The sequence below is a fragment of the Chroicocephalus ridibundus genome, chromosome 1 (genome assembly GCF_963924245.1).
Source record: "Chroicocephalus ridibundus chromosome 1, bChrRid1.1, whole genome shotgun sequence".
In the NCBI taxonomy this organism is placed as follows: Eukaryota; Metazoa; Chordata; class Aves; order Charadriiformes; family Laridae; genus Chroicocephalus; species Chroicocephalus ridibundus.
In genome coordinates this window covers 26,691,688-26,718,911 of record NC_086284.1, presented here as the reverse complement: position 1 = coordinate 26,718,911, position 27,224 = coordinate 26,691,688, and the positions used below count along the sequence as shown (strand labels likewise).

At 38.1% G+C, this 27,224-nt stretch overlaps 1 protein-coding gene and 1 long non-coding RNA gene across 11 annotated transcripts in view; one reads left to right on the top strand and one right to left on the bottom strand.

The window, feature by feature from the left end:
• LOC134514417 (uncharacterized) overlaps window positions 1–27,224 on the top strand; it is a 46,936-nt gene that overhangs the window by 8,285 nt on the left and 11,427 nt on the right. For 4 of the 10 annotated variants that reach the window (XR_010070733.1, XR_010070734.1, XR_010070728.1 and 1 more), the window contains 6 exons: window positions 3,397–3,571; window positions 5,837–5,907; window positions 8,705–8,833; window positions 11,333–11,524; window positions 12,443–12,576; window positions 16,884–16,974. Coding sequence is in view for 1 of the 10 variants with exons in the window: in XM_063332245.1 (XP_063188315.1) it covers window positions 3,397–3,571; window positions 5,837–5,907; window positions 8,705–8,833; window positions 9,405–9,436; window positions 11,333–11,425 (500 nt within the window). In the remaining 9 variants the exon portion in view is untranslated. Of the gene's footprint in view, window positions 1–3,396; window positions 3,572–5,474; window positions 5,517–5,836; window positions 5,908–7,916; window positions 8,041–8,704; window positions 8,834–9,404; window positions 9,437–11,332; window positions 11,525–12,422; window positions 12,577–16,883; window positions 17,020–27,224 lie in introns of those variants that run through there. The other 6 variants (XR_010070732.1, XR_010070729.1, XR_010070731.1 and 3 more) reach the window with 5 other exon arrangements.
• Window positions 11,255–17,090, bottom strand: LOC134514443 (uncharacterized). The gene is made up of 3 exons (XR_010070737.1): window positions 16,983–17,090; window positions 16,223–16,284; window positions 11,255–11,390 (listed from the first exon to the last, which is right to left on the bottom strand). It is a non-coding gene; the product is annotated as an uncharacterized LOC134514443 (long non-coding RNA).

Sequence of the window (27,224 nt, the reverse complement as noted above, 5' to 3'; positions counted from 1 at the left end):
CTCTATCCTACATTTATCAACCTGTGAAGCACACCTGAAACCAGGACCCAAGTCTGTGCTTCCTGCCTCGCTGACTGGTTATCACCCTCCACTTCACTTCATCCTGTTCTCATATACCAAAATCTACTCATGGGCAGCAGGCCCAGTTCCAAAACCGCTCTCAAAGCGGTACCTGCTTAAAAGATGTCTAAAGGGAAATGAAAGTGTGATACTGGTTACAGGGGTAGCTGGGAAGTACTATAATGTGCCATGCTTAGGAATAATGTCTGGCAAGTAACTGGTCCCACCAACCCTTCTGCAGATAAGTAATCCTATCAAAGGCAGTTGAGTGCATTTGATTAAGGATTACACACGATTAGTGGTCTGCAAGGTTAAGAGTGCGACCTGTATCGTTAATGAATGTTCACATATTAATACTGCTTTGAGCAGGAGGTTGAACTAGATGACCTTTGAGGTCTGTTCCAGCTGGAATGATTTTATGATTATCACACTTTTATTATGTAAATAGATATTTCATTTATAAAAACCATATTAATTGAATAAGCTAAGCCCTAGCAAATCATCGCAATTATTTTACCTATTGCATCATGTTGTAGCATGGAGTTGTAAATTTGACAAAAGTTTAAGATTTAAAATGGTAAGAGAAATACACCCATGCCTTTTTGTCTATTGCATTGAATTCCTTGTATACAGTTTTATATCAGATTGAATTCCTTGTATAGGAATTCTTTCCTAGCATACAGTTGACCTGGTTTCAGTTCTGGAACTAGTCCAGAGTAGAGTGCCTGAATAGTTGATGCTTTATGTGCAGTTGCAGTTGAGCTGTGTGAATGGACTTAAGCTTACTCTGCCTGTTTCAGGTACTGCCAGCACTGAGACTACAATACCAAAGCTATCAGTGCAGGTTAGCTGTCTAAGAAAGGCTTGAGGCCCTAAAAACTTTCCAAAACAAGGACTCATAATGTGAGAGGGCATTCTTATATTTAAAAAAAACAAACAAAAACCAAAACCAAAACCCAAACCAAACAAACACCACCACCTCCCAGAAAAACCAACAAAAGCTCTCATGGAATATACTGTGTAGATTCTGAATATATGTAGATGTCGAGGCACAACTGGTTGAGTTTAATAAACAATACATGTTAAGATGAACAGTCTTTACCATTATTTAGGCAATTGTATTTTTATTAACAGTATTAGGATCCTTCTCATTAAGATGTAGGGGGAATTCATATGAATTTCCTTCCTGTGTTTGGATAAAATTTGTATCTATTCATACCTCTTCTCTGTTCTCATTTAGTATTGTTAATTGCTTGCTTTTAAGAAAGAAGTTGGTGATAAGGGAGGAAATCTCGAAATTACAGGCTCTAAAAGGCTAATCACTTTCACATGCATGTGACCACAAATGTTTTTATGTCACATTTTAACCCTTCCAAATATGTGAATTAACCACAGTAACAGAATATAGTTGTTATCATGTCTTATTGGTAGCAGCATATTTCAGGGAAATACTTGGTTATTTGTATGCTTTTATTTAAAAAGAAAAGGGGGATGGTAACATAGTAAGTAACGTGTTAAGGACTTGACAGGTCTCCTGGACTTTTAGGGAGTACAGGGAGCAATTAAAGGGAATAAGGAGCAATAAGGCAAGGAAGGAGCGGGAGTGATTTCTTTATGCTACTCTTCACCACAAAGATGTTGTGAACATTTTATCCTTTTCAAATAAGGTTGATAAGACATTATCTGATAATCAGATTAGAGAATCCAAAAACTGAATGCTAGAATAAGGTGTTAAAGACCCCTAACTCATGAGGACTCTATGCAATTCTTTCATCCAGTTGGTTCTAAAGGACGAAGTGGATGATCTGCTAAGAATAATGCCTGTCGTTAGGTTGAGATGCTGTGCCAGAACACCAGAAGCTATCAAGTGTTGTACATTCTGTACTTTTAAACTGAACTCAAGGAGCCAGTCCGTAATTTGCAGAGCAAGGACTCATGTTTTAATGCCACATAAGTAGATTTGAATGCTGAATGGATAGTCAAGCAGTTCTGTGAGCACAAGACGTAACAGCACCTAGTTTCCTATGTAGTGGTATCCTAGATGTAATGAAAAATACCAGCTGCAGATGGGGTATTTTTAAGGTGTGTCTCTTGTGTATGTGTTTGTTTTCTAATAACACGGGCATATGCTGCAGCTTCTCCTTCAGTTTTGGCAGTTTGTGCATTGGTCTTCTCTATCTACCTGCCCAGTACTTGGAATTCTGAAATCTCTGATTCTTATTAAACTGTAAATGACTTTTGAATCTTCCTCTTTGACAAAACTGTTTGAAATCAGATAGTGGATTCAAAAGTTTGAATGGGTCAGGCATAACCTAGGCAGACACAATAAATGGCATTAATCTGTCTTTAGTTGTCTAAACAATGGTCTAAGTTGCTTCTGTTAGTGGAAGAGAGAGATGCACCCACATATATATATTCATATACTTGTGTGCTGTGTGTAGTTCGGTGACAACAGTAGTTTCTGAAGTGCTCCCATTTGTAGCTGCAATTAGCTATGTGCTCCTGTTTCCTCATTTTTCCTTCTGTTGTATTAGCACGGTCATTTGTGTCGTCATGCAGTGATTGGATCAGAAGACTGATCCTGACTTCAAGAGGAGTCTATGGCAAGCAGACAATTTTTAACCCAAGTTAGTTCTTCAATATGGTACAGCGAGTGGCTCCACCAGCAGATACATCTGCACAACTGAGGTTGTGGCACAAGGATGAGAATGAGCAGTAGGAGGGTCATCTCTGTTTGAATTGTCACTTTTACCAAAATACACGTTCATCAAATTATGCCTCCAGAAACTATTTTAGAAGTGATTAATATTGTCATGAAATAAGCATGTGAAGTAAAATACTATATATATTCTGTAAAATCTGACAAAGTTGTGAGGAACTTGAAGGCAATCTTCTAAGGCTGGATATATTAGCACAATAATGGTAGATGTCACTTGCTATTTGCAGTTACAAAAATAATTCACAGTGGAAGGAATAACTTGAATTACTTGAAGATAATTCTAAATTACAAGGAAATGTTCTGCAAAAATACATGTGATGCCCTGATGAAAACTTCTTTGCAGTGCGCTCACTGTAAAAGAAGCAGCCCTAAAATTTATTGAAATGATGCTCCACAGTAGCATTAAATGGAAGTTCTTTACCTGGGCATTGCTGCTCAAATGAACTGTCCATATGGTTTAATTGCAAAAGTCATTTATACTCGCTTTATCGATCAGTGCATATACATATCCTCTGTGTGGGTTTTTTTAATGCTATTGATAAATAACAAATTCTTGAAAACTAAGTAAATTCACTAAGTTTACAGAAAATAATGCCCGCTGTATTTCTTGCTTTCAGTTCAATTTCTTCAGATTATCTGTAAATTTTCAATAATGGCAATACATTCATTCTGCCATTTGGAGGAGCCTGTGCCACAGAATAATGATCTGAAGAAAGCTCACTTACTTGTAAGGAAGAGTCTTCATTTGGGAAGTAGTACACATGCAGCCAAGAGGTGCTTTGTCAAGTTCAGGTACGTACTTTTTCTTTGTTATTTTTTTAATTATACTTATTTGGGTTTTGGTACGCTGGCGTTTTGTTTAAATTAGCATACATGCAGTGTCACGTCAGAGCATGTCGGCCTTTGTGTTGGTCATTTGACACGTAAAGTACCCTGAAATGAAAAGGTACATGCAGTGGCATGTATGCTTACAAGATGCATGGAGGGAAATTGTTTTAGCATAATTTATTATCTCTGGAGTAGCTGTTGAGGCTGGAGATTATAATGATTGTAATGACACAATTCCCTTTTGCTATGAGTTCTCTTTCAGAGTTTTCTTGCACGTTCCTTTATTTTCTGAATTCAATATTTTGCTAAGCCAGAGTTGTTAATTTGGATATAACTGTCAATAACTAAGTTTCAAATAATTCAGGGGAAATAAAAAAGAAGTCATGGTCATATTTTCACAACTTGGAATATCTTCAAATTTTCTATTTTAAAAAATCAGCTTTTGAATTTTCTGCCAGTCAGATTTTTTTTCTACAATGGATCCTTAAATCTTAGCCTGGTAACACTGGATCAGGATTTAATTTTAGATGAATGGTTACTGTAAGTTGTGTTTATTTTTTCTAGACATCCAATTATTTTTATAATATAATAATGACTTCACAGCAGAAGTCGGTTTATAGTCATATTCTGCATGGGAATTGTATGCAATGTACATTCAATAAGAAGTGTTAGCAGTAGAGTAATAAAATAATTATGAATATTTAAACAGGTACTTGAATTTCTTTTCCTGTGTTCTCATTGCAAACTGCGGGGGTTTTCTCACTTGCTATGGGCTTGGTATTCCAACCAGCAGTCAAACAAGTGATAATTTGAAAAAAAATAACCAAATTGCTTCTTATCAGAAAGGCAGAGTACAGTTTGTCAGACTTTTCAGTGGTGCACACAAATATAGAACTTTTCTATGATTTCCGTCTGCTTTGTTGCTAAATTACTGGATTACTTGCATATATAAAATATATCTTTATAGATGCATATATGATCTGAGAAGTCTTAACAATACCATTTGTCTTGCTAAAAGTCCTACAGAATGAAAAGTACTAGATTTTTAAACTTTAATACTATCATATTTTTTGGGTCCAGAAACAGAGGCTTCTGTTCTGCATGTTTTTGTGCACATGCTTAACTTTATATCATTGTCATCCTGGTACAGTACTGATGCTTAAGGCTTTCAGTGACATAGAAAGAACAGCGCTTTTTTAGTGTAAGCCTTTACTTTAGTCTCCTTATACTTAGAGAAAATGTGAAGAGACTGTTTTAAATAAATGCTTTATAAATTTAATGGGTAATTAAAAATTAGAAACTAGTTGAGAAAAACTTTTGAACTGTTAGTAAGGAACTCCAAACAGGGACAGCACCAGCGAAAAGGAGGCTGTTGCTTCAGTGAAGGTTCTAAAAGTTGAAATGCATTTAAATGAAATCATCACAAAAGAGAATTCATTCTGGAGATACTTGTTAATTTTTCTGGGGTTTTTTTGCACTATGGATGCTACGAATAGTGTCTACCAGATACCAATTTGAAAATGCTTTTTTATAAATGCTACAGAACTATAAAAACCAAGGGCTCAATGCATCTGACTTTATTTTTAATATATATAAAGAACAATATTCTTAAGGTTAATAGGTTTTCCTCCTGGTGAGAATGGCTTCTGGCAGTACGTGAACTCAAACTGTTATTGAACACAGTTCCACAGAAGCTCAAGTAGGACAACAGTGAAACATAAAGCAAGTTCAGTATTATTCAATAATAATGCTTATGATGTCTATAATATGGATATTGAAAGCAGTGAGTGTATTTTTCTTCTGAGTCTTTCAGCAGAACTATTATTGTTCCTAGCATAACCTCCTGTACATGGACAAAATTGTGTTTTCCTTAAAGAATAAACAGTTCTGTATCTGAAAAGTAAGGAAGGTAAGGTATTTGAGATTATATTATTTCGGTGAGCAGTTAAAAGTAATTTCAATCACTTGTAATGCACACAAATATACAAAAATACTTGATTTATCATGCATCAAAAAGTCTCAAATGGTTTATATCAGTTTCTGTTTGTTGTTTTTCCTTTTTATCTCATGGGTAGAATTTCTGAAAGTATTCAGCTCTGATGCATGCTAAATGTGTTTTCCCTGAAATCAATGAGATGACCTGAGTGGGAATAAAGGTTCATTTATCTTTAGTGAGACAAAGTTAAGTCATCACTAAGTGATTTTGAAATTCCATCCTTGAAATACTAGGTCTTTGACATTCAGTGGGATGAGAATCTCAGAACAGACTGACTACTGGGAACTCCCAAGCTACAGTTCAGGTAAATAACTTCTTTGGAGGAGGAACTTAAAGGTTTCTTCTGTTTTAAATTATGATAATTAAGTAGCAAAGGGTGCAACTTAAACTATAAATATTTTCCACTTAACATTTAAATAGATATGCCTATATTTGTGAGAGGATTTGTTAGTTACAGTTTGAGCATTATATAGTTATCTAACATTTCAGCAGTGCTGTTTTTAAAGAGGACTTCTTTACTGGCATGAAACACAAATGTCTAGTTCTACTCCCAGCCACATTTTTAACTTGTTTTCCAACATGTAGCTCTGAGTATGTGGCTAGTTCAGCTACTGCAATTTCCATTTTGCAAAGACTGAGATGTCTTTTGGTAATGCATGCATAATTTAGAAGGAACAGCTTCTATACCGGAGTAAGTGTTAGGGGCTCTGTTCAGATCATGGGATTAATTTGGTTTGTTTCCTGCTCCAGCTGGTCCCCGCTTTCTCCAGGGAAAGGGTAGCTCAGTTGTTTGTGTTGCAACAGCCCAGTGCAGTTTGTAACCTAGAGCCTTAAAGTCACCAGGAACTGGTACTACTTTACTTTTATTTCTGCTGTTGGAAAGTACAGTGGTGCAGCAGGTACTGCCACCTCAGTAGTGGAGGCAGGAAACTTGGAGAGGAACAGGGTGTGCAATGGGAACAGGAACTGTTATGGCCATCTCCAGTAATCTGTCCCAATTTATCACCCAAGGTCCTCTTTCACTCTTTGTTTTGGGGGGGGGGGGGATAGGCAGGGGGGAAGGTGGAAAGTAGTTCTGTAATTGGTAGAAAAAAGAGCAAGAAATTTTCCTACTTAAAAAGCAAAAAGTTTTTCTTCTGCATGATAATGTTTCAAAGAGGAAAACATTAAAGCTTTTGGGATATTTTTTTTTAAGACTTAACCAATTTCAATTATACACTTAAGTCCTTGCCTTCGCCAAAAACAAAGATGCTGTAAAAGATAAGTATTTTGAGATCAAGATCATGAATAAAAATGCAGAGTATTTTAAGAAAAAAAGATTACAACAAATCAAAGAAATACATGTGTTACTCTTAGAAAATATTTAAATTCAATGAACCACTAGCATCCATGAGATATTTTGGGTTTTCTATGTTCAGTTCTGTAGGCAATATAGACTATGAGAGAAACAGGTGCATCTGAAGTAGATCATCTGGTTTAAGAAAGTAAGCAACTATTCCTGTCAAGTAATTGCTTAAACAAAACTATTAAAATATAAGTGTTTTCATGGTAGTCCTTTAATTAATTTAAGTAAATGGAAGAGATATCACATGGTTGTAGTAAGTTGCATGTTTCTTCAGGGGTGATGAAAAATACAGAATTTTTGTTTCCCTAGAATATTCAGTAATCCCTGTAATTGTTGTCACAGGTATCTTAAACAATTGGGGGAAAACTTCTGCACCTTTTGAATTTGTAAAGTTATATAAAATCTGAGCAACATTTACTAAATGTTCTTGATAATTAAAAAAAAATTAAATCACACAGTAGACAGCACATTCAATCTTAGAGAAGTGACATCTTTTAAGAGACAGTACATATCACTGTAGGTATATATGTGCCATTTGCACTGTAAATTAGAAGCACAGGATCTGAGCAATATATAAGCTGTGCACATACCTCTCTTTGTGCCTAGGACATTGATGTATAATGGAATATCTTTGTTACATTTCTCTTTGGAACACAATTAGCTGCTTCTCCCCTGCCTGAGAGACATATCTTACCTTGTTGTTGTGGCTTGTGATCCAAGAATGTCTGAGAAGGGCTCGTTGGCTGTGAGAGCTGATGTTAAGCCCTATGGTAAGCTATACAATGATAGCAGGACTGGATACCACCTAACAAACTATGCCGATTTTGATTCCCAGCATCATGATATTCTCTTGAGAGCAGGCCCAGAAATTTATTGTCCTGATCATCAACATCCAGCTTAAATACTTTCCTCTTGGATCCCACCATTTCAATATTCTCATATTGAGCAGGTTGGTTATGTTTTTGAAGGAGGAGACTCTTCTGCCTAATCTGCAATCTGGCTATGGGATCCTGACATGCTCGCCAAGAAGAGGTGTTGAAGGCTGTGTAGTGCCTTGAAGATTAACTTCATTATCCTACTGTGGAATGTGAGGTAGTACAGCTTTCTGGTTGCTTGGTTTAACAATACCCAATGGCCAGAACAGTTAGTCTGAAGTAACACATCTCTTCCAAAGATAGTAGAGGCTGCTGCACAGCAGAAGGAAAGAACTACAGAGGAGTATTTTTTGGGTCAGGAAAAGGATACATTTTCTGGGGTTACAGTCCAAGTTATGGAATCCCATCTTACAGGATACAAATACTGTACTTGATATCAAATGAGGACTCCAATCAGCACATCAGAGAGGGATAGTCAGTGACTTCAATTTCATTGTATGTGGCAGTGTGAATACAGCAGTCATTTAGAGACCTGGCTTTGGAACTTCAGGTACTTCAATGGGACAAGTGGTTCAGTTGAAGACACTCTTAAATTAAGGGGCAAAGTATTTCAGTTTGTAGATGGATGAACGCCCTCTGCTTTGGTTTAGTTAAAGACTGTGGTTGGAGACGTATCTTTTTGCTAAGTTCTACCAGTTGTTTTCAGGACTGCTTCTGGAATTGATTTACTCTCTAGCTCTTTGATGAATATGATCATGATTGCTAAGCATATAAGCAGTGGCCGTCTTGGCACAGCCTTCTGCTTCTAAACACCAAGTAAGGGCGTTTATTTTAGAGCCTAACCTATTTCTGCTACTGCTTTTTCTCTCCTCCGTTTTCAGGGCCAGTGTCTTTCATTGCAACTTGCTGTGGACTAACTTCCTACTGGACCATTGAATCCTGGAGACATCAGTCATATATGTTCCCAACTTCCAACCTTGTTTATCTGACTTTCCTTCACAGAACAAAGGGTAATGAATAGAATCATACACCTCTAGGGGCACAACCTGGGGCCAAAGGCAAGTTCTATGTGGAGTGAATTTCCTAGCAATGTTTTATTTAGCAGAAAATATATATATATATATTTATAAAAATAAATATGTGTGTGTGTATATATATAATCTGCAAGATTAATCTCACTTTAGTAATAAAGAAAGGAAGACCTCTGAGGACTGGAAAGAGAATCTTGGCTGAGGGTTTTGGGGAAAAAAAGCTTTGGAATCTACAGGAAAAAAAAATAAAAATATTTTCCTCATTTTTCCTCCTGAGTCTATTGGAAAAATTAGTCCATTGTTAAAAAATTCTGCATGTGTCAAAATGAGCAGGGAAGTTGATTTAAAAGTAATACCTTATGGTATTGCATCCTTCAAGGTGCTATCTGTAAGTTAGAAATATTTTAGATGAAGTTACTTTGTTAAAGAATTTCATAGCATTTTTTTGATAAATAGAAATTACAATTCCTATGTACTATAGACTACATTTACTGGCAAGTCCTTAAAGTGCTCTGTTAACTATTTATAATGAGATAATCTTTCTACACAGAGGTGCCGTGTTTGCTTAACAAGATTTTCTGTGTAAGTATGTGCTTCTCATTTATTTATGACAGGATGGTACTATTACAAGGATTGTATGGTTGATTTTTATTTTCAATTTTTTTGTTCTTCCTGAGGCTGACCAACTAGCAAACAAACAACCCAAATTTAAGTACTTCAGCTTGCAATACAGATCAATCCCTAAGATCAGAACAAGTTTAAGTTATAAAAATAAATATTTTACTTTTTTTTAATATAACTGATATACCTATCAGTACTTTCTATGTGCTAGCTAGGTTACGGTTGATACAGTTTTTATTCTTAATGAAACACATACAGTTCACCATTAATAAGCAAGTTACTACTGTAGATATTTTACTTTATCCAAAGATCTCTGGGACTAGGGGTCTTAATTTCGGGGGAGAGGGAGATAGGGAGACCGAAGCATGCCTTCGTGTTTCATATAGCTTTCCTAGTTTATGGAAACATAATTGGTACATTTTCTAGACTTGCACATTGTAACTGAAGCTTAAATTAATTACTGAATTTCTGTCCCACATATGTGCATTTATCTTGAGTCTGTTTTGAAAGCTATTGTAAAACAAGTCATAAGTAAGGGGGAAAATGCATTCTTGTTTTATCAGGTGATTCTGATGTCTCAACTCGGTTGTCTGGGAGATACCATTCATAGTGTCTGAAGGGGAACATACTAGTTAAAACTTCTTTTCTTTTAGCTCTCTTCTCCTCTAAGGAATATTTGGGGAAGTAACTGAAGTTTGTTCCTTTAGAAGCAAAAAGGCTGGGTTTTTTTTAACACTGCAGCCTCAATTTGCAGATGCTGCTTCAAACAACCAAATAAAGGATAGATAGTGGTGGAAGTACTATGGTGCAGCTGAACTAAAGGGATTTTGTTGGATAACTACTTGCCTGTTACTGTCATTGGCAAGTCAGAGGTAATTTCCAAAGCTGTAGTCTGGCTGAGGAGGAGTAATTGCTTTTATGTGTATTTTTCAAGCCAAAACACACACTTTGTTTCCACCAGTGTTTTTACCAACACTCAAAATTATCACAGCATTGTTGCTGAATAAAGTTATTTTTAAAAGAAAAAGTATTATGAAAAAAATAGTGACACCTGAGTGTCACGCAGAAAACTTGTCAGCTGAACTCCTGACAGAATCTGGCAGAAATTCAAAGTCTGGTTTGTCTCTAGTAATTCCATTAACATTTCAAAGGCTGGTGATGTTCTGGGAATTACACAGGAGGGATTATTTTTTAAGTTAAGAATTAGTACTCTAAAGCCTTGCCTGTTCTAGGAATATTGCCGCTATCTTACAATAGTTAAATGGACTATATCTCAGACACTAAGTTCTCTATCAGACGTGTTGCTATTTTATCTGTACTGGCATAATTAAAGTATCAGCCGTCTTTCCCCATAGTGTGAATAGAGCTGTATCAGTATAAAACTGTATATATTGGTAGCTTATTTACGCATAGAAGGAAACAACCTAGGAGGGCTGGCCCAGTTCCAGAAATTGTTTTTAATTACATTGCAGTTGCTATGCGTGTATAAACTATTTGTATTGGAGACCTTATACCAGAAGAAAGTGACTTCATTCTAGTTTATTTGCCCTTATCCATAGAGCCCCATAAAAAGTTACACCACTTCAGTTTCATAGGTTCAATTTGCCTCTGTGGGCAAACTTGCCCTTTACACGGACTTATCACCATCTATCTTAGACGATATAAACAACGAGTGTTTTGACAATAAAAATGCATCTTCCTCTCTGACATAAGCCTAATCTATTCAGTTAATACTAGAACAAGTACAAGCTGCGTGCACCAAAGCTGTCCCCCCTGAATCTTAGCTTAACTCTGTTCTTCATTATGGAACACAATGTTTTACGTACTCTGACCAAACTTTCAATTGCTGTTTTGTAGATCAGTGTCTTGCCTTGCTTTTCTGCTGTGCAAATGAATTTTGTCCAGTATGTGTTACCTAAGAAAGAATTAAGAAAGCTGAAGTCAGAATAGCAGAACTTGACTCACTCGCAAATAAGGATGATCTGCATGTGCTCATTCTATAAAGATAATGTGGAGCAGATTCAGACGACTCCCATTTTAAAGCTACAGGTGAGGGAGAGATCTTGATCCCATGTTAAAAGGTGAGGAGGGAGTTGTGATGAGGAAAAGACTGAAAATCAGTATAACCCTTCTGTTCTAAGCCTGGGAGCAGTAAAGGAAGGACCTAGTCAGAGAGTAACTAGCAGGAGCAGAAAGAGCCAAAAGCCCAGGGACCTTTGACCATTCAGAGAACACAAACTAGCTTTAATTCGCTGTTCTCTGTCCTGTGCTCATTGACTGTTCCACTCTCTTTCCTTCTGTTCTACCTCTTTACTTCTGCTTCAATCCTGCTTACTTCGTATGGTTTTTTTTTTTTTTACCCTAGTCTGCCCTCATTACTCTCTATCTTCTTCCATTTTCTTTGCAAGCAAAAGCCACCCCAAAAATAGAACTACTGTTACATTTACTACAGCCATGCTGTTTGTGAACTTTTCCCCCATGCTGTCTTATCTGTTTAGACTGTTGTCTTTTATATAGTCGGGGACCTTTTACTGGGCTGTGTTCATGCGCTGTCCAGCATAATGGAACTTCAGTTTTCATTAGTCCTTAGAAGACCTTAAATATGATTACGAATAATATTCCTTTATCCTGCATTTTTATAACAAATCATTTCTAGGCAAATGACTACCCTTAACGAGATGAGGTATATGAGATTTAACAGGGTGAGAGGAACTTTTCTCCGTGAGAGGAACTTTTCTCCTGCAGTTTTTCTGGTGATTTTCTAGTGATTTAAATCACTAGGTGAACTAGTGATTTAAAAGTATAATGTTATAACTGTGGTTATATTACAGTCCAGCATAATATAGAATCATATGACGAACATTTCAGAATGAATTTTATATTGACTATGTTAGCATTGCACTTGCAGTGGTTTGCAAATTGTTGCTTTGTTTTCCATGTTTTACAGCTTTTAAATTTGCTTTCTAGAAACCATTTTGGTAGGTGCGGGTTTCTTGTCAGAAATCCATTCCGAAGCTTGAGTGCAAAGCAAGCAAGGTACTAATAATGGATATCTTAAGGATAACAATGGATATGGCATCTTCAAAAGCAGTGGCATTCTGGTAAGAATTTGCATGTAATTTATTAAAAACTATGTGATAGTTCTCAGTAAAATGTGTTTGTGTACCTCTGACAATTTGTCTGATTGTTTAATGAAAATTTCTTCTAAAATGTGAAAAGTAGGAAGATTGATCTATATCATGCAGTATTTTAAATTCTGAAACAGTGTACAACAACTTTAGTTTACTTAGCAGTGACTTCTTGTATGTAAACCCAGTTAAAATATCTTTTTAGAAAAGCAAGTTATTTTAGAGTAGTTAGTTTCTGGCTTACTATTTGTGAGCCTGTTTCTCTGAATATTTAGAATGGAACATGTTTGAACTGTCATTTAAAAATTTTTTTTGCAGTCAGAGTGTACCCAAGAGTATGTTATAACTAACCTCTGGTGGCATATTTCACCACTACACATGTTAACTGTTCTAACAGACATTGCATTCAACTTTGCAAGAGATATGACACACTTATGTAATTATTGACAAATTAATCTTAGCTGGAAACTTTTAATCCTTGTATAGGTTAAAAAAAAATAAGTATAATGGCAGCATGCTAAGTTACTATACTGGTACCACTTTGTTGCAAGTTTCACGCTATTTAAATAGTGTGCACAATTAGAAAATGCAAGTAGAAACACCAGTGGAAGTTTTCTTCTAACTACACTATAGTAGAAGTGGTTCCTTTTAATTTAGTCTTTGAAATAGCTTAGGGCAACAATTCCTTAAGCAAAAATTCTTGTTTTTACTAAAACAAATTATGTTCTTCTCCATGTATATACCGATATCTCAAAATTCACAAAGAATCTGTGCCTTTGTTTTTTCTTCCTACTCTTTCAATCCCACTGGTGGTTGGTATTGCAGTGGGACCTGTTCTGATAACAGCTGGCAGTTCTGAAAGCTGCTTCTTAAAGGTATTTTGAGGTCCTGGGTATACATACACTATGTAGTAAAGAGCAGCACAGAGACTCAGCGTTCTTCTGATGAACTAGGTAGCTGTTCCAGCAGCATGCCACTTCCCGTGAAATTAGGGTTTTGACAGACCTCAAGAACTCTTAATTTTCTCATGCTATGCTGAAAGCTGTGGTGGCTCAGGAGCTGATTCACAAGCAGATTAGGCATTAATTGGGTGTTCAGTGTTGGTCAGAGGGATGGTGGTTAATGTCTGAGAGTGGTAACAGTGTTTGGCCCACTGCATGCCTGTTAGAGGCCTTAGCCCCATTGAGAGGCAAGGATAAGGAGCTCAGATGCATCGCTGTGCTAATACAGATACCTCTTGTGGGCATCTGATGAGAACAGCAAAACTGTAGCATGTCCTGGGCGATGAGGAGTACTAGCTTGGCTGACAGAATCTAGTTGTACCGTATTCAGTTGCACGGTATAGACATGCAGCATAACTTAACAGGTACTTAAGGCAGCGTTAATTAAAACAGACTATCCTCACTAAGATATGGGAGAGGAAGTATGGAGAATGCCTGGTAGATGAACTCCTGAGAGGTCTGTAGCCAGACTACAAACACCTGATATAACTGCTTTAAGGCAGTTTCTGAAAAGATTAATGCAAGCAGTCTCCTCATTTGAAATTATATTCATATGGAAGTGACTAATAGTGACTTCTATTTAATATCCTGTTCCGCAACACTCAGCTTTTCATTTTTACTTTCTAGGTGGGTGGGAGATAAAATCTGGCCCTTAAAGTGCAATGCACTCATTCCAGTGACAAAATACAAAACACAAATCAGCAACTATAATGTAAGGCCATACTAGCTTCCTCTATCTGCACTGGACAAGTACGCATGCTAGATATATGAATATATGCTTAGATATCTGCTTAGATATATTTATAAGTAGTTTTCTAAACTGCTCCATAGGCTATCGTAGTAACTTCGGATGAGGAAGTTAGGCTGATCGCAACTTTTTTTTTTTCTTTTTTTTTTTTTTTTTTTGCCAGGCTAATTTTTCACTCTGGTCCATTGCATGGCAAGTGTTTGGTTATTTATTTGATCTGTTTATATTTTAAACCAGCTTTTGGCGGGGTGGGGAAGGAAGAGTGAGTTCTTAGTTTTAAACCCTCTCAAATTCTGAAGGATGATATCAACCAAGAAAAACCTTGTTTGCAATTTCCATGTTGTAGAGGTATCTTATCTGTAGTTGCAATAGTTATAAAAATCAAGGCTGGAGTGTCTCTCTGTTGATCTTTTCTGAGGTGACTGTACTGTCTGGTATTGTTTCAAATAAAAACAGTTAAAACAAGTGATTGACTTGTAAAAGAGTTGACTGTCATTTAGTGTTTAATTCCTCTTTTGCTAAACCATTTTTGTGATATTAACTTTACTTGTGACACTTTAGTAGGTGGAAGCCTGAGGGGGAATATGTTATAGTTCTTTCACAATTCATTAGTTTGTGGATGTTTCTGTTATGTTGTTTCCACACTGAATGACTCATATGTTAAATGAACATGCCAGCCTAAAGGCATGCCCTCAATATTGCAGCCCACAGTGAAACTTGATGCCATTACATACAAAAATGTGGAAGATGCTCATACCCGTTTGAATCCTTTCGAAGTTTTGTACACCTTGGACATGTATGCTATAAATTACTTCTTCAATGTACTTTCTTTCAAAAAGCTGTGTTTTACCATGTCTGATTGCTCTTTTTCACACTGTTGACTTGCTGAGTTTGTAGGCTATATCTATCATGTGAGCATAAGTTGGAACTAAGAAACAGTGATTTATTTATTTTTTTTTTTATAAAGTGGCACAGTTTCAGTGTATTCATTTCTGGACTATTTGATGAGAGACTATAAAAGTATCTGCTTTGCATTGCCACCTGTGCATCTATTTTTTTTTTTTATGATTTAGACAGATTCAGAAATGCTTTTATTTGGGAAGTTGGTAGCACAGATCTAATACTCTCCATATTGTGAAAACACTAATTAGAGTGAACCAGTTGTGATCTTAGCTTAGGTTATCTTAGCTCTCCTTGAATTTTGGCTTTCTTACAAATTTAATTTTTCCTTGTTTAATAAAAATGTGAAAGAGAAAACAGGTTTACCTATTGACAGCGTCACACAAATTATCACTTGCATTACAGAAGCTTCATACTGGAACACTGCAAGAAGCAGGTCTAAAACTGCCTCAGGGTTCCAGTCCTACATTTCTTTAGTATCTGTAATATGGAGACAGATGCGCACTCACAGCAGCAAGGTGAGAGGAATGGTTTTGAACAGTATGCGAAGTAAAATTTTTCAGATACCGTTTTGAATCTTTAGGATGTTTGGGTTTTTTTCATGTGCTATATAGTGGTATTAACCCTAAGCCTGCATTGATTTGTATATTGAAAATACGTATATAGCTCCAGAATTTTTGTTCTCCAGATGACAGACCTGTGGTTTTGATAGCAGTAAGACAGATTAGATAGAATAGGTAGAACATATCATGAGTCAGTTACTTTGGCTTTTAAATAACAGTCTTGTTCTACCACGCATGCTATGTAGTGGAGGAGCTTATGCCAAAGTGAACAGATACGTTTATATTACACTTATATTAAAGAGTGGTCTTCCCATAAATTTTTCACTTAATACTACTCATGTCTTTACGCTGTGTGCTAGTTTTTCTATGTCCCTCTTGCTTTTCAGGAGGAGGCTGTCAATACTCACCTAACTATTTCCACCGATGTGGAGCTTGTCTGTCCGTTCCTTGTCTGGTTTGGGCTACAGGACTGTAGACACATTAATGAAAACTATGTGCAACCATTAACAAAATTGATCCCAAATTCTCATAGGAAACGCTGGCAGGCAATAAAAGTAGCGGTTTTAATTCTGTTTCTAATTATAGCACCCCGGACTAAGTCAACTCAGGTCACTTAAGGATGTCTCACTAAAAGAGTATAAAAAGGTATAAAAATATCAGAGAATACTACTGTTTGATCTTCAAGTGGTGTGGAAGTATAGGCAAGGAGAGGAAGGAGGCAGCAAAATGAAAATACGTCAGAAAGTGCCACACTGGCTGATGTGTTTGAGAGCATGGGGTGTAGATGCAGAGGGGTGTACCTCTGCCTTCCTGTTCGGCTGCGTTCGCTTTTAATATATGTTAAGTAGTACCAGAAGGACGGGAACCGGGCATGCTGGTAAATTCCACATCTACAGGTGTAAAAGTCGCCTCACCCAGGCTGTTCTTCCTGCACTTTTCTCTGTTTCTGAGTTTTTGGCTTGTCAAGATCCTTCCTTCGTTTGCCAGGAGAGATCCTGGAATCATACTAGTGATACATGACAGCATGTATGGGTTTAGTTCTGTTCTCACTTTCCCACCTGTTTTCAGGCGGTTTTTCCTTTCCTGTTCTGCGTGACGAAGATCTGAGTTCCGAGGATCTAATCGGGGTTTCAGCCAGGTGTGATGCCAGGTGCTGAAGGTACTGACCTTTCCCTTTTCCTGTCGAATCCTGTCCGTTTCTCCCGGGGTGGTGGTTTCACTGGGCGTTGCGCACAGCTCTGCCCATCGCCCAGCGCACGTTGAGGTGGCCTTAGCTTCTTCTCCGGTCCTTCAACACTCGAGCCAAGCCTTGTCTTGGGCCATCTGTCAGCGCCATCCGAAGACGGTCTCCGTGCGGATGACCAGGGCAGCGCCCGACTGACTCCCGCCAGCGGAGGCAGCGGCGGGGCGGGAGGCGAGAGGCCCCCGCCCGGCTCCGGCGGACACTAGGACCCGGGCGGCTCCGCCGCTCCTCTCGGCTCCCCACCCGTCCCCGGGGCGGCCGCAGCCGCCGGCAGCCGGCCGGGGCCGCAGCTGGACCTTGTCCCGCGGGGCGGGCGGCGCCAGCGCTCCCCATTGGCTGCCCGCCGCGCTGCGCGCGCTCATGGCCGCCCGCGCCCTCGGTAGCGCCGGGGCCGCTGCGACCTTGGTGGCCGCCACAAGCCCTCTGCCCCGCGGGATCCTCGCCTCCGGGCCGCGCGGGCGGCTGGCTCCGTGGTGCTGCCTGCAGCTAGCCCGGCCTTCTCCGTGGCGCAGTCCGGTCCGGCTGGCTAGAGATGTCTTTTACTGTGTATTTGGGCTGCGCTTTCCACAAATAGGCTTGTGTTGGGGATGTCCTTGTATTGCCGTAAGATTTCTAGTAATATCATAGTTAAGTAGTACATTTTTCCAAGGCAGATAGGAGCGTGCTGTGAGTTGTTTGGTGCTGGGAACATGCCTTCATACGTGTTTCAGCGCCATATGTTAGAATGGAGACACACTCCTGCCTGGAGCTTTTGTCTACCCTGGGAAAAGATACATAAATAATTATAGATGAAAGCATTTAAAATAGCAAGAAATATTTTGCTCATTTCAGGAGAATAATTTGCATAGCATACAGACCGAATGATAAGTACAATGGAAAGTTTACCATGTGAGTTGAAGTAATTTTATTGCTTTGTTTATGTCGGTTTTCTTTTGTGCATGTATAGCGTAAACTTAGATCTGCCTTTAATGGATATACAGTGGATTGTGGCAAATGTTTGTGTTCAAAAATATGCTTTGGCTAATATTAAGGTATCTTCCACTTAACGCCTACATGGAATCATAGAATTGCTGAGGTTGGAAGGGACCTTTCAGATCATCTAGTCCAACCATCAACCTAACTCTTGTCAAAAACCATCAGTAAACCATATCTCTAAGCATCACACCTGCTCATGTTTTGAATACCTCCAGGGATGGTGCCTCAACCACTTCCCTGGGCAGCCTGCTCCAATGCTTGATAACCCCTTCAATGAAGAAATTTTTCCTAATACCCAGTCTAAACGTCCTCTGGCACAACACACTACAAGACAGGTGCTCTACTCTTACGGTAGCTACTGTGTATCCTGCTGAACTCTTTGCAGTTTGATATTTAAAACAAGATGTTAAGAGAGTTGTGATCATTAAATTAGAATTAAAGTGGAGCAGAAGCTGATATATTATCTGACACTTGGCTTCTATAGTGCCTGTCACAAAGTAATGGCTCTCTTAAACTGTGCATTAATCATCAACAAGAAATTCAGAAATGTCTGTTTCAGTCCAAAAACTTTTATTAACAAAAAAATAGCTTTCATACTATTGGAACGAGGAAAGAAATGTCTTTAACAAGAAAATCCTTCACATCTGAATGAAGTTAGTTTACAATTTCTCCCCTGTAAGTTTAGTTTATTGCAATTGCCCACCCTCTACTTAAAAGGGAAAAACGTGTGTGGGGCAACTTTGCAGGTAAATGTACAGTGAAGTGTATTTCAAGTTATGTATATTCAGTACGTATTTTCAAGCATATAATAAAATAGCTTTAGAAAAGCAAAATGTCCCTTGTATTTTAGAAAGTGATCAATATTTGTCAGTGGGGTGTGTTACTAAAACGTTCACAGGCAAAAGCTATACAACTAAAAGGTGAATCTGTCAAGCAACAATTCTTTTACTCACAAATTCACAGGCTGTGTTGTCTGCAAAACAAAGCAAGTTAAACAAGGGGAAAAAATTTTATGTTCTGATTTCCTGGTGGTGCATGGTCTGCTGCTTTCAGAACATAGGTGGAAGGTATGTTGCCTTTTGGGGTCAGAAATTGTATAGTACCTTTCTGCAACCTGTTGGCTTGCCTTTATGCCTGCAATGACAGAACAGCTGTCTGGCAATAAGGTCTTCTCGGAACCACAGCTGTGCATCAACTGAAATTCCCTTCTCTAACAGAACTAGTACCCTTGCCTACATTCAAGTGTCACTGCACAAAGTTTATCTAGCTATTTAAATTTCCCAGTTTCTCTTGTTCTGGTACCAGCTGCATTCTCTCTATCCAGGAAAGAGTTCCCAGGTGATCTTTCTCGTTCTTTGTGCTGTCTGTATTATTGACGTTTTGAGTCTTCATTCATACCCTCTATTGTACTGCATGTTGCTTCAGGCCCTGTTTACCTGACACAGACACTTACTAAACCATGAAGTCCCATCTTTGTGTTGGCAGTGCTGGCAGCTTTTCCTTCCTGCCCCCCCACCACTGCCCCCAGATAATATTATATTCTCTTTACCTTCACAGACACCATGGAAAAATTCAAACAAAATACATGAAGCCCCATCCTTATGCTCCCTTTCATTTTTTCCCTTGCCCATCTTAATAAAATGAAGACTCTTTGCTCTTTGAGAAAGAATTATAATTTTCTATATGTCTTTGTAATGATTAATACAATGGGGTAATGTGTTTTCTAGTACGTGCTGTGAAAACATGCGTTTCAAATTAAAATGGGATGATCTAATCAAGAAAACCAAACAGTATAGTGGTGGCATACTAAGGAATTAGTGCTTAAGCTGTTTCTAGCTCCTTCGTTTGTGGGTGATCACTAAGTAGTCACTTTTTGGGTGCTTGTTAGCAAGATCTGTGATGAGAATCCTTAAAAACAAAAAAATAGTAAGGGGAAATATGTTCCATTTCAGCTCTTTGAAAAATAGACAAAGTTCTAAGAAGCTGGCTGTGTTTGGAAATCAGGAAAAATACATTTAGGTGGAACCTGCAGTGATGGAGAAAATGAGTTTATAATCATGCCGATTTTAATTTTTCATGTATTTGCCTTTATTTCTTACATAAGAGCTTAAAGTGTCCAAATTTTAGTTGTTTCAAAATCTTCTAACTATGACAATACTGTTGTTATTGAGCTATTAATGGCAGTTAATGCAAACTGTAGGAAAAGTTAGTGTGAGATTGTGAATACAAGTTCAATAGTGAAATCGAGTTGCTATTCCTTTTTTTAATTGATATTTTTACATAGGAGTTATCATATTGGCTTAAACCATAATACAGTTACTTGTTTTACTAGTAAATACATCCTGATGCTTCAGCTGATATTAACTCCAATTAAGTTTCTTCCTAATTTCTTTATGTAGTAACTGGTTTGATTTATCTTAGTGTTGATAGGGGCATTGTATTTACATTAATAACTGAATTTCCTTGATAATCAATATGAATAAATTACATATGATGTGAAAAACATTTCTTCTGATCAGGTTTCAATTTTCCACACTTTGGATGTTTCTCAGTATTTTTTTCTTCTGTTATAAGATAGCAAGCATAGAAATATCTGATCAGAGCATTTATTATTTTTTTATGTCCACTTGTAGCACTCTTGATTTAAGCTTGCCAGTTTCTCTTTGTATGATGTTTTCAATGTTTATCACTGTTCACATTTGAACTCTTTCCAGTTCTTTATTATCTTTTTGGAGAACGGGTGACCTGTGTGTCATGTGCGTTTTTTTCTGCTAAGGTCACAGCATTGATATTCGTAATCCTGTTACACTGGTTTTCATCTAATTCTCTAACATTGTTTAAGCAGCCTGTTTTATTATTTTTGTTTTGAGTGTAGTGGCATATTGAGCAGAGATTTTCACTAAACTGCTGAAGTGGTGCCCTAGTTCCTTCCTGAGGCCAAGGCATCTGGTGTTCTTTCACAATACGGCATAACCAATCTAATGAACAACTCCCATTAAACAGAGGCAGTCCTGCCACCTCCCTTGCACCTGATGCTGGCGTTGATCTGCCCCACTGATCCAGCTCATGGAACTGCACCGTTAAGAAAGAAATCCTAGTCTTACCAGTAAAGCCTTGATTTTTCTCTTAGTTTGCCCCCTGAGCAGCTTACCAGTGATGGCTGCTGCTGTTGCTGCAAGGAAAATAGAGTGAGCACATGGCAAAGGAAGGAGGAGATAGAAATATGGAACGTATCCTTTCTGCAGTGATCTGCATCGGATCAGTTTAACTAACATAACATTATGCAGAATGTTGTAATAGAAGTATTAAAATTGTTACGAATGCAGGATGGATGGAAATGTGTGTGTAAGCATAAGGAGAAAGAGTGAAACAAAGAGTTAAAGAAATGGCCTGTACTGATAACGAAAGACACCGTTTCCAGGACACCATTCCCAGCAGTATCCGTGTGCCACAGCACAGATGACTTGCCAGCAGAAGACCTTGCATCCTAACAGCAGGAGGATGGCAACAAGGTTGTAGTATATCACAAACACTGTTCTTTTTCCTGTTGGCTGAGCAGGAGAAGAGACTGCAGATGTACACTTCAGACTTATATTCCAAAGGAGGAAAAACAAGACAATGGGCAGCAATATGGCCTAAGATTTATGGAAGGTGTGGTAAGCAAGATCCTGAGGCAAAGGACTATCTTGTCACAGCTGATGATTCCTGAAGGATATCCTAAAGGATCTGCTCAAAACCCCCAGTTTTTATTGCTAATTAAGAACAACTCCTGAAATGGGATGAGGACTTAATAGCTGGTGGCCCTTGTCCTCTCTTTTGCACCTAAGTTCTCCTGGGCAGATCAGTCTTGGTGCTTGTGAGTACGTGAGCATAAGAGTGTGAGTGAATTAAATCTTTGGGAGAATAAATGTCAGTGGGTAGCATCAACTTCTCTGGATGTTTTGTAGGTAACTGTTGCCTTCCCCTTGCCTAACATACTGTGTTTTAGTACACTAAGTTCCCTACAGTTGCACCTTTAATTTGAAACCTCATAAAACACAGACTTTCCTCTTGTGTTTATTTTAGTATGTGTTTGTTGTCTATCATCAGTTAAACTTGATCTGTATTTTTGGGTCCCACTTAATCATTTTGGTTAGATTAACAGTTTTCCATGATTCCAAGTATCCTAAGTAACTGTAGATTTTATGCCATGGAACTCACCCCAATTTCTGGATGATTAACAACTATACCATAACACAGGAGCAAATCCATTCTTTTGAGACACTTTGCAGTTACCTCTTTGCCACTAATGAAATTTATTATAACTGATCATTTAATCTAATATTTTGCCTTGTTTATTCTCATCATGACTGTCTGTGTCTTAGGTTTTTTTGTTTGTTTGCTTCAGGAGGAATTCTCTTACTTTGGGCTTTGAAAGAACTTCGTTTCTGTTATCTGGGTGAATAGATCCAGAGTAAGAACTAGATCATCAGCACTAGTAGTTGTTCTGTTCTTTTCTTTTGCACACGGTGCCTAGTATGACTTTTGCTTATTGTTTGTACTAGGATTAGCTTTCCAAATTTGTGTGAGACTTCTATTTGAGTCAAATAACTTGAAGCTCATTGTTTCTTCATAATGTTTTATTATCTTTTTCCCAGCAATAAGCATGTTTTTAGAGACTCAGAGATTTTTCTTAGCATCTAAGATAGACCTCTAGGGGTTTTGCTTCCTTATTTTGGGCTATAGGGACCTTCTTCATGTTACTCAAATCTCCTTTTTAATAGGGTATATTTAAAGTCCAATAAGTTTAACAGGGAGATGCATGCTTTGTGGGGCATGAACTCTTTGCATATATGAAAGAGCTCCTTATACTTCTTACTTTTACCTTACCAGTCCTACATTTTACCATTTTCTCATTGATTGTTTCAGAAAATAGCTTATGGTATCTGTCATGCACATGACAAGAGTTTCCATGGTTTGTTTCTCCCAGCCTGCTTCCTCTGCCAAAAATTCTGTATGCATCCTGGATCCACATACACCTTCCCATCACTCTTATTCTCCCTTCTCTTTCACTGTGGTGAATTGTCTTGAGGATTTGCCCATCATTCAGACTGGGGAGAAAACCAATCGGTGCCAGCCATGAAAACATTCCAGCTCTTTATTATGGCATCAAGGAATTTAGAAAATAACAAAGTTGATACATAGCTGTGCATTTTCTACCTGCCATGTGTGCATAATTCTATGATAATTATGTGATCAGGTACTGTTTAATAAAATACTGTATAGCATTGTAAGACTGTTTTTGCATTATTTTAAAATAATGTTATTTGGGCATTGAATGCTAGGCACTGCACAAACACAGGCTGAAAAGATTAACTGCAATTCTGAATGTTTGCAATGTAAATATAATAGAGTTGAAAAGAGAAAATAGATGAGAAAGGAAATACTGGGAGTTGAGGGGGAACAGTGGTACTTCAGGCATCCAATTCATGTACCTAAATCTAAAGACTGATCTCCCTAGGCCATTTCCAGAGGTTAACCAGACTCCTTCAGAGGACAGTTTGGAATACTTTAGGAGTTCCTTCATTAAAATTGCTCTCAATGGTAGCTTCTCTCCATTTACTGTATAGGAGGATCCATCTCCTACATCTCACACTTGCCTACCTTCGATACTTAAAACTGGATGGTGTGTACATACCTTCTTATCACACGTTGTGCTCATAGGGGCTGTAGGGCATCTTAGTAAGCTGAATTTCAGAGAAAAGAGAAGAAGAGCAATGAAGTATGTTTTCAAATATTTAAGGGAGCTTCCCTAAAGTGTAAGTTGTAAAGTGGGAAAAGACATAAGAGCTTAGTTTGAAAATAAAATGTGGATGTGAGAGAAGCTGGAAGCTAGACTCCTGGCACTGAATGACAGGTGGGAGATATGAAGGGAAGAGATAAAAGAAGTATCTCCAAAGTATTTTTTTTCAGTAAGAAGTGAGGGTTTTTGAAAGTGTTTTAGCCGAACACACAATAATAAACAAATTGGATAGTATGAGCTATACGTCTTTTCAACTTTGTTTCATGAAAATTGGCCTAGCTTCAAATGCAAGCAAACAACAGCTGGCTTCCTGACGGTGATTAAGGAACAATAGGTGCAGTGGTGATAAGCGAGGAAGGGCCTTGAAAGTGAAGACAAGTAATAGATATTAGAGAAGGAGTCAGGAAGAGCTGTAGAGACAGTGAGGTGTTCTCCAAGGGATCGACTAGCAAACAGGTCTCTGCAGTGGTTTACTGGATGAGTGTGAGTGAGGTTAGGCTGCATTTCTCAAAAGCAGGGAGAAAAATGTTGCTGAATCAAAACGTGATGATGGTGTTAACTGGATTGAATGCTTCAGCTGATTGGGGGAATTAAAAATACCATCTTGGAAATGTTGCACTGAAAGCGTCTGCAGATTATCAATACGAATCTTAGGTTTTGGAGTAAATTTGGTATCTAAGGTGATGCTAGAGTTACGTGTCTGAGTGATAGACAGGATGATGGTGTAGCTGTGCAGCTCTGTATGTGACACCAGCACTTAAGTCATTCATATGAAAGATCTTAAAGATCTGTCCTCAAATGTAATAATATTGTTTATCATTTCGAGTTTTTCACTCCTGCAATTGCTTCCCATGTGATATTGTTTAGAATATTTCCCCACCTGCCACCAAGGACTGGATGTTAATTGTTTGGTTTGATTTGTAATGTCACAGGGGGGTGGCTGTCATAAAAAGATGTTTTGCATTTGCTGGGAAGGCACTCATCTTTTTATTTGGCTTATGGTAATAGTGAACACCGAGTACCATAATTTCTTTATAATTAAATTATTAAGTCGAGTCTTCTAATAACTATATTCCGTAGTAATTCCGTAATATAATTAATTGATTCAGTTCCTTACTCTGGTCCTGCCTGATGATGTAAGAGTTGTACTCAGCAGGAAGAAGCTTTCAGTTTGCTTGGGGCTTTTATAGCCAGGTCCCGTACCAGCCGCAGTCATCCTTGCCTTCCTGCTTCAGCATGTCCCAGAACTTACAGGTTGAGAAGAGGGGACCAGAGAAAGGGCAGAGGAAATAACATCTGCTCTTGGCTTATTTTCCACTGGCAGAGTTGTATGGGCATGGTAGGAAATGAGTGTGAATTTAGAATTGTTTCTATGCTTTTCTCACTTAAATCAGAGATGAGGCAACTTTGGTATCAGGGAGGTGTAACCCAAAGAAAGAAAAACAAACAGCTTTTTATTTTCTTTCTTGTTATTTTTATAATAGATACACTTCCGGCAGGTGTGGAAATATAACTGTTAATGCATTTTTGTAAGAGGAAGAAGAAAGATTGTCTTAAGTAGTTAGGTGTCTCTAGTAGTTAGATGTCCAGATTAAAATACTAAAGTATATAGTATGCTCAGGGAAGAGAAATTTTAAAATTGCCTTTACTCAGAAATATAACTCTTTGGAAAGGAATTTGATTTTAATAGCTCTTCAGTAGTTTCAGGTTATTCAGAGAAAGAGCAGTGATGGGCAGGTAAGGCAGTAAATGACCTTTTGCTTGCTAAAAATGTGTAAATTTGTGAGCAAGTGCACTTCATGGCATGCCAGACATCTGCAGGCGAAAAGTGCAGTGTATGTGTGGGATCTCAGCAGCTGGATGCTCACGGGTAGTGGGGAGAGATGAGGCGGGAGGTCAGGCGTCCCTCTGGTCCCCACTAGGACCTCCACCAGCACCCAGCGAGGCAGAGCCCTGCTGGGGTGGACTTTCTGCCCCCACCCCAGGGTGCTTACTCAGCCACAGCCGGGCTTTAGTCTGTCTTATCTTGAGATGAAATAACCAAAATATGACACTGTATTCTAAACGTGGTGCTACAGGTTCTTTATCAATTACCAGTTTCTGACATGCGTGTGGTATGCAAGTGGGAATTCAACATTAAAACGGAAATAAAGATTTTGATATCTATCCTGAGCTAACACCAACACTAAGAAGATGAAACCATTACCTTCTCGCACCAGTTTTGGAAATCACATCTGTCTTGCCTGTCTATGAGTTTCCTGATATACAAGTTGGCTAAGTAAAGTCAGTGTCACATCTTGGCAAAAACCATGTCTTAATGTCTGTGGGCATAGTGAATAGCAAACCTTGTATATAGTATTTTTTTTTTCCACCTAGAAATAACAACAGTTTGATTCCTTGCCTCTCCATCAGTGCTATAGACAAATCAACATCTCTTTCAATGAGTTTCAGATGTTCATATCCTCATTTATCTTGGAAGAATTTTTAAACTTATTAATTTATTTCATGTAAAGGATCTTGCTGCATCTGAAGTCATCAAGTAGGAGAAGTAAAAGTAATCAGAGATGGCTGATTCTCCTGAACTTTTTTTTTTTTTGACAGAAAGTGTGTTTATATTGATTTGTCTGTTTACATGCTGACGTATGAAGGTATAACTCTACTACAGTAAAGGGAAGAATAGTATCGTACTCCTGGACAGCCTGTCTTTGGTCTTGCTGTCTCAAAGACGTAGTACTGGTGAAGGCGCAAAGTGCAGCAGACGGCACGGACCCCTTCCTGGGGTGGCTGATAAGTGCTGCTGCTGAAGTTCAGATGACATGATACTCCACGGTGTAGCCCATGGCTCTGTGTGCTTGTTGCACCATAAACCTGATAGCCTTGTAGTGTCTTCACTGCTGCTGTTGCACATTCCTGTTGTATTAAAGCCTGTATTTCAGTAAGCAAACCTTCTCACAAAGTAGGAATATTTTTGAGACAGTCTATTTTCTCATTGGCAATTGTGTATGATACTAGGTGTATGCTACCGTGGGCTTTTATTGGTATGGTAGGAGAAACAGCATATAAAGTGACTTCATCTCACACACTGCCAAACTAGAACTTCTCACAACCTTCAGATAGGCATAACAGTGAACATTTTTATGGAAATAATATTACTTTTTGTCAGCTTTACAGTGTTTTAAAATATGGTAAGAAAAATCTCATTTTAGTTTTTGCCACCATGTTACTAAGAGGTTAAAAATCTACATGTCTAGAAATGAAGAGTCGATGAAGATAAAGATTATAACCTATATTGATTTTAGACCACTCTCTTTTATTTAAAGTAATAATAAAAAAATTATATATAAATATGAAAAAGCAGCAGCACGCAGGAGGTGAGCAAATGCACTGCAGGTACTCATGTTCGCCTGAA